The 17357-nt window shown below is 47.2% G+C and overlaps 4 protein-coding genes and 1 pseudogene across 4 annotated transcripts; 3 read left to right on the forward strand and 2 right to left on the reverse strand.

Annotated features, from left to right (window-relative positions):
• Positions 1–2637: 2637 nt before the first annotated feature.
• On the forward strand, positions 2638–3954 carry LOC112882385 (mavicyanin-like). The gene is made up of 2 exons (XM_025947433.1): positions 2638–3182; positions 3279–3954. The coding sequence occupies exons 1-2, from the start codon at positions 3008–3010 to the stop codon at positions 3710–3712; spliced, it is 609 nt and encodes a 202-aa protein (XP_025803218.1). The 5' UTR covers positions 2638–3007; the 3' UTR covers positions 3713–3954.
• A 1338-nt stretch (positions 3955–5292) lies between these two features.
• On the forward strand, positions 5293–6384 carry LOC112882510 (annotated as a pseudogene).
• Positions 6385–7364: 980 nt separating this feature from the next.
• Positions 7365–8434, reverse strand: LOC112882833 (proline-rich receptor-like protein kinase PERK2). The gene has a single exon (XM_025947991.1). The coding sequence runs from the start codon at positions 8157–8159 to the stop codon at positions 7614–7616; it is 546 nt and encodes a 181-aa protein (XP_025803776.1). The 5' UTR covers positions 8160–8434; the 3' UTR covers positions 7365–7613.
• A 1644-nt stretch (positions 8435–10078) lies between these two features.
• On the forward strand, positions 10079–11033 carry LOC112882892 (photosynthetic NDH subunit of lumenal location 3, chloroplastic). Its single transcript, XM_025948085.1, has 2 exons — positions 10079–10440; positions 10515–11033. Exons 1-2 carry the CDS (start codon positions 10152–10154, stop codon positions 10901–10903), a joined length of 678 nt encoding a protein of 225 aa, XP_025803870.1. The 5' UTR covers positions 10079–10151; the 3' UTR covers positions 10904–11033.
• Positions 11007–16149, reverse strand: LOC112882891 (kinesin-like protein KIN-14N). The gene is given in 17 exon segments (XM_025948084.1): positions 11007–11279; positions 11281–11409; positions 11503–11607; positions 11729–11833; positions 11907–11988; positions 12609–12808; positions 12965–13126; positions 13248–13357; positions 13448–13571; positions 13646–13792; positions 13953–14027; positions 14101–14310; positions 14426–14629; positions 14753–14872; positions 14954–15063; positions 15152–15296; positions 15910–16149. Coding segments are annotated over 17 exon segments (2313 nt in total). The 3' UTR covers positions 11007–11234.
• Between the last annotated feature and the right edge of the window lie 1208 nt (positions 16150–17357).

Here is a 17357-nt window from a genome sequence, read left to right on the forward strand (position 1 = left end):
TAATCAACTGGGCTTGCAAACTGGTCCAATAGATTCGGCCCAAAGAAAAACTGAGAGTTCATCACCTGTCGGCCCTAATACATTTGTTAAGGTTAGGATGGGCTGGGCTCACATCGCCTTAGGCGTTCAAGGTGATTCTGAGAGTTCATCACCTGAAAATAATCTGACTGATAATTGGATGGAATGGGTTTCATGCCAGGAAGAAGAAGGTGCAGGGATTACTTCTTAGACCATGGGGATGAGCCCGATCCTTTTGCACCTGAAAAACTAGAGAGAGAGAGAGAGAGAGAGAAAAGAAACACTACTCATCCTATATTCATGATTATTTGTGTTAAGATTCATGATATGGTTGCAAGTTAACCTGGTCCTCAACTCTATGCTCTGGCGGGTGTGACCCTCTCACCACTCCAGAGATGGGCGGCGAAGGGTTGTGTTCATGATCCATTGTACATCCCTGCAGGCTGAATCGCGACAGCAAGGAGATGTTTTAGTTTGGAAACCATTTCATCTGACATGGCTGACACTACTACTACTACAGAACCACGCATCGGTCTTCCTCATTAGTCCTGACCGATTTTGGGCCAGAACTAATGAAGGCTGGATAGGAGGCGGGAGGGACCTTTAGTCCTGGTAAATTCCGGTAAAGATCCTCTGCAAGTTAGTCTAAAAGAAAAACATCATATAAAGAGTTATACCTGTTGTGCAGGTGGGGTGGTAAGAAAGCTATACGTGAGGTAAGAGATCTTGGGTTGAAGTCCTGCAGGCTACAAGGTTAGTGGTGGTTGCTAATTTTCTTTTTTTTGAGCTTGCACACCCTTTAGTCAGGATTGCTAGGCTGGAATTTTTAGTCCTGGATTCACGGTCCCGGTTGAAAAACCGGGACAAATAATATTTCCCAATCGGAACCGTTAAAGGGTTATGTAGTAGTGTGAGTTATGATAAAAGGGGGTGTTTTAGTTTGAGAAACTATTTCATCCTACCTGGCTGAGTTGTGACAAGAAGGGTATTTTGGTTTGAGAAACCATTTCATCCTCAGTGAAATGGACCGAATTTTAGTGGGATGAACCAACTTCTCATTCTTAAGCTAATCATGTGTGCTTGTTACGAGGGACTGGGTGACAATAACATATAGATCAAATTGTTTATTAAATAAAGGGAGCAGGTGTACTGCTCATTCATATAAGAAGGAGAATAATACAATGTTAACAGTTTGTAGTGTTACATTTAAAGATAGATAAAACTATTACATTTGACAAACCAAACAAAAAGGTAAGGAGTGAGAAGATGCAATCCTTTTGATTGCTACGGTCCTTCAACATCAGCCAAACAATTCGTCATGGCCTGGGTCAACGGTGGTGTTAGGAAGCAACTAACGGTACAAAAACAGTGCTACTAGCTAGGCTCAGATTATTGTTGCGGTGCAAAGCTACGTGCTTGCAAGCTGTGCCCGTGACGAGTCTCCTGAAAGGCAGGGCAAAGCACATGGTAAGTTGCTTGCATATTGCTGCCCCGAGCATGTAGCTATCCTAGCTTATTACAACCACGGCCACATGCACATAAACAAAACACAAATATTCGATTCATAGCAGCCTGTAGATAGAGGTAAAGTGTTCGAGGAGTGCTAATGGGGTGATCTAAATTTTAGCTAAAACTTAAAAGAATTAGCAAAGATATGAGTGCCAATAGATACTAGCACATCCAAATAGGCTTAACCGTCTTTAGCTTAAAAATATCCGTCTTTAGGTGATAATGGATTATGGCCTTAATACCTCCATTAAAATCCGACTCAGCCCTTAACCGTCTTTAGCTTAAAAATATGAGTTTAACCCTTCTTTACCCAATTGTTATAAATTTTCGGCTAAATTTTTAGACTCTTTACCACCCTTTCCATACGGTGGATGACAAACTGAGGCTTCATTACAACATCAATTACCAATATGTTATCCCGATTAGATATAGATATAGATATGATTTTGCCAAAAGTTGAAGTGCAGACATGCATGGTGGTGGTCTTTAGAAGAAGAATAGGCATGCGTCTGTATAACTTATAGAATGTATGTATCAAACAGTTGAACGTGTCAAAGCATACAGACATGGACTGATGACTAGTACGTTAGTATATATTGATGAGTTTCCTTTCTTATTATTGATCGATTAATTAATTTCCAAAGATGTGATTAGGCTTCCATTCGGATCCATGTAAACGCGCGCGCCTAACAAACGGCGATCTAATTAAATTAAAGCAACATTATTCTTCTACCAGACTGCCGGTGTTAGCAAAAAAGGTGGTTTTGTAGCTAGCCAGTTCGTGGAAGCCATGAACACGACTTTTTGGGTCTCCCAATGCAAGTCCTCCAAACTAACGTGGAGGCCTGTAAACAAACATTTAAATATGCCCAGCCAACCGACGACGATATGATGATTAATCATTAATTGTTTGATAATCACTCTTGGTTTGCTGGTCTGCACTGCACTATTATACTAGCACTACATAGGCACATGGTGGCCATCAATCTTATTAGCTTCAGTTCCTTCGTTGTGTGCAAGGAAGCAAGCAGAGAAAGGAACCACGGACATTGCTTGTCATCTCGTGTGCCATGCCAACGGTCCATCGGCGAGCAGTTGCATGAGTTGGGTTGCAATCAGGTCAGGTCAAAAGAATTGCCGCGTCTGCCTGTCTGTTCGGCCACCAACCCCGGCCGTCAACCATACACATGGCCTGCATGATCTGTCTCTCACTACAGTATTGCCAGGTTCGTTCCATCAGGCGTAGGCTCTGACGACCACCACCTTCCATCAGTTCATCAGTTCGCTGCAAGTTCCATCGATCTGTCTATCTATATAAGCCAGGCCACCCAGTGTGCAGGAGCCAGCGCAAGCAACAACACCTGCAGGCTGCAGCTCCCATCTCCATTGGCAGCTGGCAGCTGCTAGTGCTAGCACACGCGATCCCACTACTGCATTGCAAAGCTCTCGACTGCTCAACGTACGCCTAGCAAGATCAGAGATGGCAATGGCCAGAGCCTTCCTCGCCGTCGCGGCCGTGGCCGCCGCCCTGGCCGTGCCGCAGCTCGCCGCCGCGGCTGACCATCCGGTGGGAGGCAGCGGCAGCTGGGACGCCAGCGGCACCAGCTACAACGCCTGGGCCGCCAAGCAGACCTTCAAGCAGGGCGACACCGTGTGTAAGAATAACCATCCATCTCCATTATTCATTCAGTCCCACCTCAAAATCTGCAAATGATGCATGCTTACAAGTATATGATTTGTGCCTGCTGCAGCATTCAAGTTCGCGCCGTCCCACGACGTCACCGAGGTCAACAAGGCCGACTACGACGCCTGCTCCGGCGCCAACCCCGTCAAGTCCTACACCGGCGGCAGCGCCGCCGTCAAGCTCACCGCCCCGGGCAAGCGCTACTTCATCTGCAGCGTGACCGGCCACTGCGCCGCCGGCATGAAGCTCGAGGTCACCGTCGCCGCGGCCGCGGTCACCGCGCCCGCGCCCGGCAAGGGCGGCAAGCCCCACCACAAGAGGAGCGGCGCCCCGACCCCGGCCCCTGCAGTGGCGGCACCGGAGCCTTCTTCCACCGAGGTGTCCACGCCCACTGCGGCGCCGGCGCCCAGGTCGTCGGACGCGGCCACCATTGCTGGAATGCTCGGAGGCAAGGCTGTCGTGGGGCTCGCCGTGGGCGTCGCCATGGCGTTGGCCATGTGAGCGTCGTGACACGCACGATTTTTTTTGGCAGAAATAATTCATTATTATTATATTCTGCGTCGCACCGACAGTTGTTGCTGAGAAGTTTACGGATCTTCTTTCCTTTTCCCCTTCTTTTGGCGGCTTTGGCAACCAGCATGTATTCAGTTCGATTGTATTATGTTTATTATACATGACGATGATTAGTGTATGTGTTGTTGTCACTGTTGAGATCGAATAAATATATTAACTATTTGGTATTATTTGTGATCAAATAATAGCAAACTTTCTTGCTTTTCGATCATCTGCTTGGAGATCTGTACATCCACTCATTGACCGAGCTGTGATGAGGATGACACCAACAAGCTTGTGCAACCGTAGGGAAATGCATCCTAGTTAAATCTACACGATTGAGGGCGCATAAGGATTCCTTGCTGTCATGGACTAAATCATAAGAAATTGACTAAAGTCGTCCTTTCATGTATGTATCCAGCTTCTTTAATCCGCTGGCCATTTTCACTAACGTGTAACTATTTACGGTTGAATTCCATGCGACAAGATACACAAATCATATATATAAGCTACAATGTCTATTTGTCTGTAAATGAAAATTGACATGGTCGTTTGCAATACAAAGCCTTACTGTGTTAGCAAAAGATCGATAATTTCTGGTTTGGTTTTTGTAATGCCAATGTTTTCTGTGTTCAATGCAACTACTATTTTGATAGAGGTAAGCTAAATCATAATCGTGGGTTATAGATCTTTTTTCCCTTAGAAAATGGAATAAGTTTCTAGCCTCTGCAACCGCACACAGCCGTTTTACAGTATTTCCAGCTCACAAGTTAATCGCAAATAATAGAGGAATGAGTACACAATCTCAATAAAGAAATTAAAAGCAAAAGTCTATTATTATTTGGGATTCGAGGCTGTGGATTTTGTGAGTTATGAATATTTGAGAATGACGAGAGAGGAAGGTTGGCCTGGTGGCAAAGATAGCTGTTGAGTTGGGTGAGGTATCACTGGCTAAGGTGGTGGAGGATTGCCAGTAGGAAAATTCAGGACATAAGCATCATTCTAGTAGGCCAACATGGCGATGAGGAGCAGCAGAAAGAGTTGACAGAAACTAGTGGAACGGTGAAATAGGATGAGACAAGGGGTAAAAAGTGGTGGGGAAGGTCATTGCCAAAAAAAGAAAGCAAAAGAGATTAGATGCAGAATGAGATCCGGTAATTAACCGTAGAATTTAGATCAAAATAAGAGATAACTGGCTGTAATACAGGTAGAACTCTTTTGAAGAATGATAAAATTAATCGTTGAAAGTCCCGTTTCCCTTGTATACTAGTAAGTAAGTCACTTTATGTACTTTTTTTAAACAAATAAGTAGTTTATGTACTTGCCGTCGGTTAGTCCCTGGAGCAAGTGAGGAGTGGGCTGGGTTCTGGGAAGGCGGCTTGATTTGGTGGTGCACATGGCCGGCGGCAATCGAGGCAGCTTTCCTGTCATCCTGTGGACAAGTTAACAGCTAGCCGGTAGCGTAGCGGTGGTCAAAACAGTTGCCGCGTCCGTCCCCCGGTTCACCAACCCCGGCAGCAGCGCAAGCTAGCAGAGGACGCGGCCGTCATCGTCAACCCTTGCCCGCCTGCGCGTCAATTTCTTTTTTTTCGTGCTGTCCATGGCCTTCAGCAATTCCTGCTCCATATAAAGCCATGCTTGCCACCCCACTGTCCGCAACAGCAAGCTCAATCGTGCATTGCAGCATCGTCACTGTAACTTTGCTCAAGAACATTCTTGCACCGTCGACCGGCTCGTTAAATCTGCAGGCAGGCCGAGCGCAGAGGTCGACATGGCAACGGCGCCCCAGGCCATGATCGTCGCCGCCGTGGCCGTGGCCGCTCTGGCGGTGCAGCTCGCCGCCGCGGTGGACCACCCAGTGGGAGGCAGCGGCGCCTGGGACGCAGCGGCACCAGCTACAACGCCTGGTCCGCCCAGCAGGCCTTCGTCCAGGGGGACACCATGTGTAAGATTCCCGACATCTCCTCTCCTGTCTTCTCCAACTCACTCATCGATGTTCCTGACCTGACCTCTGTATGTACTGTACTACAGCGTTCAAGTACGCCGCGTCGCACGACATCACCGAGGTCACCAAGGCCGGTTACGACGCCTGCTCCGGCGCCAACCCCGTAAAATCCTACACCGGCGGCGCCACCATCGTCAAGCTCGCCGCCCCGGGCAAGCGCTACTTCATCTGCAGCGTCCCCGGCCACTGCGCCGCCGGCATGAAGCTCGAGGTCACCGTCGCCGCGGCCGCGGTCACCGCGCCCGCGCCCGGCAAGGGTGGCAAGCCCCGCCACAAGAGGAGCGTCGCCCCTACCCCGGCCCCTGCAATGGCGGCACCGGAGCCTTCGTCCGTGCCGTCCACCGACGGGCTGCCCACCGTCTCGACGCCCACGGCGGCGCCGGCCCCGAAGTCGTCCGACGCCGCCAGCATTGGCGTGCTCGGAGCCAAGGCTGGCATGGCTCTCGCCGTTGGGATGACCTTGGCCTTGGCCATCTGATCTGAGAGACCCGGCCACGCGTCATTTCATTTTGCAGATGATTAATTAATTATCACATAATGTAATGATTAGTGTACGCATTCATTGTAACCATTGATCCAATAAAAAGCTATCCTCAGACCTCATTCTTTCTTCCAATGCAGTTCGGTTTACATGTGCCCTTGCAGGGGCAGTTGGCATTGCTGAATTTTGCTCTTTTTTTATTTTTGCTCTGTTTCTACCCGAGTCTTCCGGACTGAACTCCTGAAAGACAAGCAGAGAGACAGTATGTGCCTGAAGAAATGAAACTATGCACTCCTGATGTGTCGACAAACAGGAAATCATAATGTTGTAGTTTTTCTGACGGGCAGATCTGTTTATATCTGTTGGAATATAATGGAGATCTGGAGGTGTAAAAGAAATCCTCATCCTGATTCCATACAGAGGATCTTAGCTGGGCATCCCTGACTGCTCACTTTGTTTCCATTCATCATTTTCCACAAGGGCATGAGACAAGAGTATGAGTCTTGCATAACTGTACGCATGATGTAGCGGTAGGTTTGTTTCCCCGAATCCTAATCGCATTAAGAGGGTACAGAAATCAGACCATCCTGACGATTTGAAGTGCTGTTAAACACACTACAGGTTCAGGACTGGACCTAGAAGTGCCTTTTTCAGGGAAATGGTGATGGTCTGCTGTTTCACAAAGGTAGAATGGGATGGCTACCATTCACTTGAGGCCTCCAGCAAGGATGGAAAAAGGTTGCAGACTGTACATGCCACTGGATGAAAAAGAACCTTGGACTGAATACTGATCATATAGCTTGCACAATTCCCCAGAACTACCTCTGCTAGTACCAAAATCACTGGCACATGTACCAAATACAGTACATTCTTTTGTGTGTTTGTGTTTTTTTTTTCTTGCAAGAGGAGGTGCAGTGGTGTTCAGCAGGGGCGATCTGTGGAGGAGGAATCTCCAAGTCGAACCAAGATCCCAGGTGGTCAACAGGTCAAGGTCATCCACGTTTGCATCAGTCCATGACCAACTCCATGGCCAATTCATTTCAATTCAATCGACATGCAGATGTCAAGACCACTGATTTGTATCAAAAGCTGAACTTTTGTACAGGATTGCAGAATTATGAACAGATCAGCAAACTTGAGTTTTCACAATATAAGCCGTAAACAACAGAAGAAATTGAACAAGAAAGATGCAGAATGATTCTGCGAGATCCTGATGGAGATGATGAAAGTTCAATCCAGCAAGACAGATTGAAACCGAATTCTGGGACAAATTGAATCGGCAGTACATCAACGTTACCCCTCCTCTAACAAATCCGTGCAGCTCTAACCTGCTCTGCCAGTCAAGAATCAGCGGCATCAAAGCATCAAGACGCCATCGGGCTCGGCGCCTCTGGGGCAGCCGGCGGCGCAGGCGACGGCAAGGCCGGTGGTTGCGGCAGCAGGTCGGCGGGAGGCGGCGGTGTCGCTGATGCCGCTGGGGGCGTCGCGATCTCTGCCGGCGGAAGCGGCGGCGACGGAAATGCCAGCGGGGGTGGCACGATTGCTGCCGGCGGCGGCAGCTGTGGAGGGGGCACCAGCATCGGCGACGACGGCGGCGGCTGCAGAGGGGTGACGGGCACAGGCGGTGGCGGCTGCCAGGCGGTGTCCGGGGAGGGAAAGGGGGGATTTTGCGCCGTCGTGGGCGTGGGCGGCGGGCGAGCGGCGGTGGCGGGCTGCGCGACGGCGGGCCCGGGCAGAACGGGCTGGCACCCGTCGGCGGCTTCGCACGCCGTCCCGGTGGCGGAGCTGGGGCCGGACTTGGCGGCGCGGTGGAGGACGGCGCGGAAGGCGAGGACGACGCCGACGACGGCGAGGACGGCGAGGAGAGCGAGGAAGATCTTGGTGGCCTTGCCCACGTAGCAGCCCGGCATGGCCGACGCTCTCTCGAATCTCTTCTAGTGCCCGTGACCGCTCCCGACGAGGTGAGCGGCAGAGAGAGCGGAGGTGTGGACGGACAGCGATGCTTTCTTGGTATTGTACGGGAGCACGAGGCCGTCCGGTGCCGCAAGTGGACGCTCCAGATCGAGCGATGGCTGCTCGCTCGCTCCACCATCGCCATGTGATGCTTGCTAGCGACGGGAACGAGATAGAGGTGGTCGGCAGCTGCCGCCATTAACGCTCGAGACCTGCCAGCCACTGCCCCTCCCCTCGTTGCTCTCAAGGAATGCTCCACCTCCGCTGCAATCTCCTCTGGGAGAAGCACCGCAGTAAATGGGCACAAGGAAACGGCAAGCCGCATTCATTTCCTTCTTACTAACTCCCACTGGTCAGGAGGAGAAAAGTACATGGATCAGTAAGCGACGAACTGGCCAGATCAAATATTCATCCTACACCATGGATTATCATCTTTTCGCCCTACTTTGTCAGTCAGTGGTGTGCTTTTCCGGTTTGTGTTTGGACCAGAGCTCAGTTGCCATCGTACAGCCCAGATATCCACCAAATCCAAATTGAGTTTTTTAAAAAAAAGATAAAAAAATTTAAAATTCGAAAAAGGGAGCCAGATCGGAAAAATTAGGAAAATGGGTACCTCCCGCCTTTGATCGGGCGGGAGGCGTGGGGCCGGGGACCTCCCGCCCCCCTCCCGAGGGCCTCTTAGCGAATAAGAAAAGTTTCTTATTCGCGAAGAGGTCACTGAAGTAGCCGTCCCGCCCGGCCAGTGGGCGGGAGGCACCCCGCCCAGCCAGTGGGCGGGAGGTCTCCTGGTTATGATTTTTGTTATATTTTCTTAGAATTTATGTTTCACAAACTATTTAAAATTTAGACTTTTTTCAAATACAAGATTTATTCGCCATACTCTTATGTATGCATATAAAATTTTAATTCAATTTTACGAAGAAGATTACGGTATCTAAAACTCGTACGAAGATGGTTAAACGATAACGTTTTGCAACGTAGAATCCAAATATTACGATAGTACAATACATGAAGCCATTAAAAATAAAATAATATGATAACAAACATTACAAATATTACAAATACATGAATCCAAATATTTTGTCTTTAGTCAATACGGCAAATATTACAAATACACATTCAGGTCTGATACAATCTCAACGCGGCAAATATTACACATGAGCAAACAACGTTCAAATAAAATTACAACTAAATGATGCCTGATGACGTACTAGCACTCGATCGGCGACGTCTCCCACTCCTTGATGCAACCGGAAATCTTTCATCTGTAGCATCACCTGTAGGGCCAGCTTCAGCAGAACTGGGGCTAGCATCATCTGTAGCATCACCTCGGCGAAGTTGGTGGTCATTATGCCGTACCTTGCACCATCGGTATCGTAAATTAACGCCCACTTCTCCTTGGGTTCATTCTCAATCCATTTAGAAAAGGAATTCACCGCTGATCCAGACCTTTTGCGAGTACGTGCAGTATCTGTTGGCAAAGGACACAAAACCTCTGCTTCATCCCGCCCTTTGGATGGGCGGGATGCCCCCGCAGGGACCTCTTCGCGAAATTTTTTATTTGCGAAGAGTCCCTTGGGGAACCTCCCGCCCGCTGGATGGGCGGGAGGTCCCCGACCCCACGCTGGATGATCGGGCGGGAGATACCTATTTTTCAAAATATTCCCAACTGGCACCCCTTTTCCAATTTTATTTTTTATCCCTTTTAAAAAAAAACTCATCCAAATTAAGAATCTACGGCCCGTAGAGCCCAGCGCACAGTCCATCCAAGAGTGCCTCATCCACCCAACCCATCCCGCGACTGCGAGCAGCGGGCGGTTGGTGTGGACCTCGTTTCCTGCCATCCGATCCATATCCAGGAGCAGCGGAGTGAAAACGGCCGCCGCTTCCTTTTCTTCCTCGTGCCGCCCGCGCCGCCTGCTATAGTGCTATCCACTCCCACGCTCCCCATGGCCGCCACTTACCTCACAGGCCTCAACGCACCACCAGCGGCTGCTACCAGCTGCGGCCGTGCCTTCTCCGGGTCCGGGTCCGGGAGCAGCCGGCCAAGCCGAGCAACGCCGGTGACGTGCCAGGCGTCCAGGAGATCAGCCTCCCTCCACCTCGGCCTCGCCGCTGCAACGGCCGTCCTGCTCCGGCAGCCTGATGCCGCCCGCGCGGCCGCCGACGAGGACGAGCCGGCCAACAACGGGTGGTGGCTCACCGAGTTCCCCTTGCCCGTGCCCAAGATCCTCAACAGTAAGCCCCGCCCCGCCGTTCAATTCACTGCTCATTTACTTGCAGCTAGACTCAGAGGGGACACACCATCGCAGAGGAGATCAACAACCCGGAGACGGGGACGCGCTCCTTCCTCAAGAACGGCATCTTCATGGCGGACATCGGCCCCAGCTTCGCGGCGCACGCGTACCGCCTGCGCAGCACGGCCTTCGACCTGCTCGCGCTGGAGGACCTGCTCGGCAAGGAGGCCTCCAACTACGTCAACAAGTACCTCCGCCTCAAGTCCACCTTCATGTACTACGACTTCGACAAGCTCATCACCGCCGCCGACGACAAGGCACCCTTCGTCGACCTCGCCAACCGCCTCTTCGACAGCTTCGAGACCCTGCAGCAGGCCGTCACCGCCAAGGACGACACCAAGATCAGCGACCGCTACGCGGAGACAAAGGTCATCCTCCAGGAGCTCATGGCGAAAATGGCGTAGCATAGCACCAGCTCTCCGGATTCAATTCATAATGTAAACCCTAATATCGTCAGAATTTGCAAATCCAGAGCCTGTACCAGAATCAGTGGTTTACAACGCCAAATCAAGAAAATGATTTACCACATGTCAACATACAAGTTTGTACAAATGAGTTCCTAAGATTAAAGAGGCCGGCCGTTAGCACAATCACCAAACCACAACTCAAATGAACCCAACACCTATCACAGGACGCAAATGATCAATTGCATCAGTAAATCAACCCAAGCAACATAAACATACACCGCCGATGGTCCATCGGCAGATGGATCTTGGCGATCCACAGGCACCCCCTTCACCCCGTTTCATCATTGCGAGCTCCGCATCTGAGTTTGTCGCCGAGGGATCCCAATCTCACAAGAGTTCACCCTTGCAGCAAACCGCAACGAGCAAATAGACTCTCCAGTGGAAGACACTTCAGGAGACAGATTCACAAACATCAGCGTCTTCGAATCCCCTCCAAGGCATGGCTGTGTGGCAAGGAAAATAAAATGTCAGTTGATACTTTCGCTATACCTATGCATCAGAACAAGAGTGCAAGTTTATGAGAAATGGGAAATTACCTGGAGCAGATACGTTAACTTTGAGTTCCTAAATGGAACGTGTTCCTCTTTCTTTGCAATTGAGAAGATCACATCGCTTAAGCATGACAAGCTTTTATTGATAGCCTAAGAGCAGATCAATGCAACAACAACTTAGCCTTTTGTCCCAAGCAGATCAATGACTTTGCATTATTACGGAATATAGCTTCAAACGCAAAGAATGCGAAGGGGCTGGATAGCAAATTACCTGAGTCTCTTTCAGCCGGTCACCAGTGGCACCACTTTTGTTGAGGCGCTCGCTGCCAGCTAGATCTATAAGATTGAGCACTCCTTGAACTTGTTGATCCGTTCCCTGCAGATAAAAACAGTCAGTTATAATGGAAAAACAGTCCACCAATCAACAGCAAAAGAAAATTAGACCATACCTCGTTTACACCAAAGATTCGAAGAGTGAAAACACAGTGACTTCTGGATGATTCCTCATTCATTTGTGTTCTCCCAACTGATCTGAAAACAAAATGAATAAATAACAGCTTCAGGTACAACATACCAAACCAACTCATCCTGATGATCTCCAATTGCCAACCATGAAATTCAAAGATAAGTTTGGTTACACAGTTACAGAGATGCAGATACCACCAGAGAAGGCTACAAAATTAACATCAGTGCCCTAATGAAAGAATTATATGAAGTATACAGTAGTATCTTGTGAAGGGCTTAAAACAGAACTGATTGTGTGCTTTATCAAGATTTATGTTCTTTTTTGGGTTAGAAAACATGAAGCAGTACTGTAGTTCTTAAATTTGAGAGTTGATCGTAATCAAATCTTGGATATCAAACAAGTGACAGGCCTGAACTCTGAAGACAAAAAAATGACCCTGTGACTATTCAAGTCTAGTCATAATGACAGTCAACGCAATATAATGTACTGGCTTCTTTATTTACATAGCTGCATATATATATATATATATACACATATATATATATATATATTACATACATGTGCTGCCAAAAATAATGATAACCGAATAAAGTAACAAACATTCATGATCAGTAGTACTTTCCTATTTTATACTCTTACAAGCAAATACGTATGGGGAAAAATCAGAAAATAATAAGTGTGTTACCTGCTCTGAGCAGCCCGCCTAAGCAGAGAAGAAACTTCACTGATACTAGTTACGTCAACAACCGTGAGATCCGACACATGAGTGTTGCCATTGGCATCATGCTTGATAGTGTACTTTGAAGAACCACCATCTTGAGCAGCCATGCGATTCGCAGCAAGCAAGTCGCGTATAGTCTCATTGTATATCTCCAACATTGAGGCCTAAAAGTTTAAAGAACATCATGATGACAGTTACAACTCCTCACTATCAATATATGCCTTGGCAGTAATGCCAGCCGTTTAAAAAAAAGATGACAATTACAGAAAACTTGGTCCACCAGTTAGTTCAATTAAATAAATAAATTTGCAAGGACGCACCTGCATCTTATATTTCCAACCCTGTGAATTAAGTGTCTGGCTAGCTTGGAAAATTTGTTCCAGGGATCTTGGTATCATTCCTTTCTGATCATCTAACTCTGGATTACCCATCATTGTATATGTTTTACCAGAACCAGTTTGCCCATAGGCAAATATGCATACCTGAATGATTTAACATGTGACAATTCCATTCCAAGAAAACTAGAAGTTAGAGAAAAAGAGGGAAAAACTGTTTCTAGAGCCAATAAAGGTAATCTCACTTATAGTCATCCAAAGATTGTACCTTATAGCCATCCAGGGCGCTTTGCACTAGTTGAGATATTTCGATGAACACGTGCTCTTGTGATGCCGAATGATCAAATACTTTATCAAAAGTAAATGAATATGCTTGAGCTGAAAAACAATGAGAAACACAATCAGTCCAAAATGAATATGCAAAAACAGTGTATCAAAGTGATAAAAAATGACTGTAGACGGCTTTACCATTATGCATCAACTCAATACCACGGCCCATGTTTTCTCCACTCTTTGGATATGAGACAGCTCCTGACTCATTTGGTAGCAGAGGCCTTACTCTACAGAATACCCTGATGTTTCCTTTCAGCTCCTGGAAAGAAATAATTTTAAGAATAGGTAAATAACATATATATACTGGAGTTTTGGAAGTTCAAGTGTCCTTACGAGGATCGTATTATGTAGCTTCTTTCTTAATTTTTCTCCATCTAGAATTTGTTGCTCAGCTTCTTCTAGGCGTGACTGAAGACTCTCCAACATTTTCTTTTGATTCTCATACTCAGTCATGGTTTCCAAGGCCGTCAAATCAGACATCTGTATAGTTGAAACAAGGTTCAAGGTATTAAACATCTATGCATTTTTTCCTTACCCAATGCAAGCACTTGAATATAAACAAAGAGATAATCATGTAATACTTAATATAAAACAGTATTAGCACACAGCATTTAGAATGAAGAAATAGGCATGTCCTCACCTTTAGCCTTTCGCTGGCAGCTGCAAGCTTAATTTCCAATGTCTTTATTGTCTCTCTTTGGGATGAACAGGTTTCCTATTTCATTAAGAACATGTTAGCCAATTTTGTCTATGCAGATAGGAATCAAAGCATCTGGACACACTCATACCTCGAGTGCAGTTGTACGTGTCATCGCACCATCTAACTCCATGGCAGTTTTTCCTGTCATTTCTTTGTATGTTCCTATCTCAGCCATCAAAGAATCTACTTCGGCAGATTTATTGTCACGGTCCTCCCGGACACGCTGAAGCTCCATTCTAAGACCTTCAACTTCTTTCAATAAATCATTCTTTTGTTTTGCAGCTTCATTTTGCAAAGACTAGAAGGACACAACATTATTAAGACATCAGGATCATTGTGTATACACTGAATAAGAAAAGTATGGACAGGGATCAAGCAAACGGCATACTGATAGGATGCAACTAAGATTTTACCTTTGCCAAATCAAGCTGCATTTTTACTGAGTTAGCATGATCCTTCAGACCATTCATTGTCTCCACCATCGTATTCTTCTCTTTTTGCAGCTTTGCTATTGTTTCGGCATTCTTTGTTGCATCTGCTTGGAGATTGCTATTATATTGCTGCAAACTGGTGTTATATTCTTGAAGCCTTTTGTTTGTGTCCTGAAGCATCTTAATCTAAAGAAAACAATAAACATGCAAAGCACAAACAATAGCAAATGATAAATGCGTCAGTATGTTTCAAAACAAGTTTATTTTTGGAATGATAGGGGTGCATTCACAAAAAATGTTAGCTTATACCTGGTCGTTAAGGCGTTTTTCCTCCAACTTGTTTCTTTTGAGATCTTCCAAAAGCTCATTCTTCACTGATTCAACAGAAATCCTTGCATCCTTTTCCTCTTCTAGAGCCCTTAGAGCATCCTGCATTTTAATAAACCTCTTGAGCACGGAACGTCACAGCAGTAGTAAGATAACATAAAGCCACAAGCACATGCCACCCACCATTTTCTCAGTCTCGACCTTCTTCAGAGTCTCTTGTAGAGATGTGTACTGTTTCTGAAGCTCCTCATTTATTGATCTTGCTTCATCAATAGAATTCTTCAACTCAGCCACTAGATGATGCAATAAAATCTCGGTCAGTAGAACATATATATAGAAAAAGGAACTACCCATGATGCGTCAACTTGAAAGGGTTGGTACCTGTCTCGGAGTGTTCTTTCCCTTCAGCCTCAAGCCGGGCACTAATGTTCCCAATTTCAATGAGGTTTGCATCCTCTCTCTCAAGCAACCATTTTATGCAGGCCCGCAGCTTCTTGATGTATTCCATCATCTGCTCGCTCTTTCCCTGCACAGCAAATTTGGGGAGCAATGGAGGCACAGGGTATCAGCATACAGAAAATCAAATTGTCAAGGGCAGGAAGTCATAAAATGGTAAAATCAGAAGTCACCTAAGCAAACATTGCAAAGGTTGTAGCAGCTGGTTTAGGTGGAAGTTTCGTCAGTATGATGGAGAGAAGCTTATCCGTAGCACAAATATACTTTTGTAATTTCTTTTGATGTTTGAAATCTATGTTTTTTAATGGTTGAGAGCACCAGCTGAGAGCTGACATGACAGGTTACTGGTACAACAACTCAACGAGCTAAGGGCATGTATAAGGACGGCAAGCCACAAGTGGTTAACAGGTGAGAAGTATGCAAGAGTAGCGAAACAAATGTACAGCGAGTAGACGCATACCATTCGCAGCTGACTAGCGAAACAACATGCCTGAAATCACCTCAAAAAACAACATGCCTGGAATTTAAGGGCGGGCACATAGGCGAGCGCAAGGATGTAGGCAGCCTCTCGAAGGGTAACCGAACATCCAGATGAACTAGCATTGGTTCTAAGCCCAGCACAACATCCAGGAATGGGAGCGCAGGATGAGAGAGAATAAGAAGGCGGATGGAGTGTGAGTCACCTTGTAGTCCATCTTGTTCTTGCCCTTCATCTTCTCGTTGAGAAGGGCCTCGACGTCCTCCCTGCCCACGAAGACCATGGGCTCCTCCTCAGGTGGCGGCCGCGGCGGCGGCTGTGCGGCTGCGGAGAGCGGCTGCCTCCCGGCCCCGGTGGCGGTGCGCTGGCGCTTGCCGGCCTGCGCGTCCGCCGGGTTGTTCTCCTTGTGGCGCAGCATCCCTGGGCGCACCCCTCGCGCGGACATGGCTGACGGATGGATGGATGGATGGATCGATCGATCTAGGGTTTGAAGAGGAGGAGCGGGGGGATCGGATTTGGAGTTGGATTGGGGAAGAAGCGGAAAGCCGCGGACGGAATGGGGAGCCCGAGGGAGAGGGAGATTTGAAATCGTTCGAATTTCGGTGGGGCCAGGTGACGCGCATGTGTGGGACCGGCTGCCACCGGCTAGGAGGCGCGTCCAAGTTGGGCTGGGCCGTCCGGTTGTGGTGGTTGGTGGTGCGCTAGTCCTCCAAGGCCCAGTCGATAGCTGTTCAGTGGATCGGGCCAAGTTGATCGTCGATTTTTTGAAGTAAGTTTGAATCGTGGAATTGAAGAAGCTGTTGGATGCAATGCAAGCGTGAAAACATGGCGTGCATGCAGCAGCAGACGGCCAATAAGGTGCTGTTCGGATCCAAAGGCAAATGGCAAAATTTTTGCTCCTGTCACATCAGATGTTTGGACGCTAATTAGAAGTATTAAATATAGTTTAATTAAAAAACTAATTATATAGATGAGGACTAAATGACGAGACGAATCTATTAAGCCTAATTAATCCATAATTAGCAAAATTACGGTAGCATTTGCCCTTTTGCACTTTGGGGTGTTTGGATCCAAAAGTGCAAAAAAAGTGCAAAAGAGTAAAAGTTTTGCACTTTCTCTTTCTCTTTCCATTGAATCCGAACAGGCCCTAAGCAAGCGAAAAGAGCGAAGTGTCTTGGTTGGATCCTCCAAATATATGCCTTGCTCTCATTGCAAGTTGCTAGCCTGGCCTGCTGATGCTGCGTGCATAGTATTTAATTATAATAGCATATTTCTTCTCCCGAACTAGTTATGCAGATTGTCATTCTAGTTTATTTTATCGACCCAATGATCCAAAATATATATAACCTGCATCCCTGAGTGCAACAACCACGCTGATCTGGATCTGATTCCGCATTGCCATCTTGTTCAACACAACATGCATGTATAGGTTTTGGATCATTTTTATTTTTTTCTGAGAAAGTCTTATTTTAAAATATAATTATACCTCGTATTGTACATGCATGCCTTGTGACGCCCACCGACCTAATATTAATATTCTTTTTGCCTCTGGTCATGTGAAGTGGTCCTAGTACTACTTTCACTTTCCTCTTTTACTACTTTTTTTCGCCAAATAAAGAGTAAAAAAAGAAAGAAGAAATCTACGTGTCGGAG

This window comes from Panicum hallii, chromosome 2 (assembly GCF_002211085.1).
Source record: "Panicum hallii strain FIL2 chromosome 2, PHallii_v3.1, whole genome shotgun sequence".
NCBI lineage: Eukaryota > Viridiplantae > Streptophyta > Magnoliopsida > Poales > Poaceae > Panicum > Panicum hallii.

Bases quoted from the DNA above. Each gene is read 5' to 3' on its own strand.
- LOC112882385 (XM_025947433.1), top strand. From the start codon at position 3,008: ATGGCAATGGCCAGAGCCTTCCTCGCCGTCGCGGCCGTGGCCGCCGCC. The intron at 3,183-3,278 runs GTAAGAATAACC...TGCCTGCTGCAG, and splicing joins CAAGCAGGGCGACACCGTGT to CATTCAAGTTCGCGCCGTCC.
- LOC112882833 (XM_025947991.1), bottom strand. From the start codon at position 8,159: ATGCCGGGCTGCTACGTGGGCAAGGCCACCAAGATCTTCCTCGCTCTC.
- LOC112882892 (XM_025948085.1), top strand. From the start codon at position 10,152: ATGGCCGCCACTTACCTCACAGGCCTCAACGCACCACCAGCGGCTGCT. The intron at 10,441-10,514 runs GTAAGCCCCGCC...ACACCATCGCAG, and splicing joins CGTGCCCAAGATCCTCAACA to AGGAGATCAACAACCCGGAG.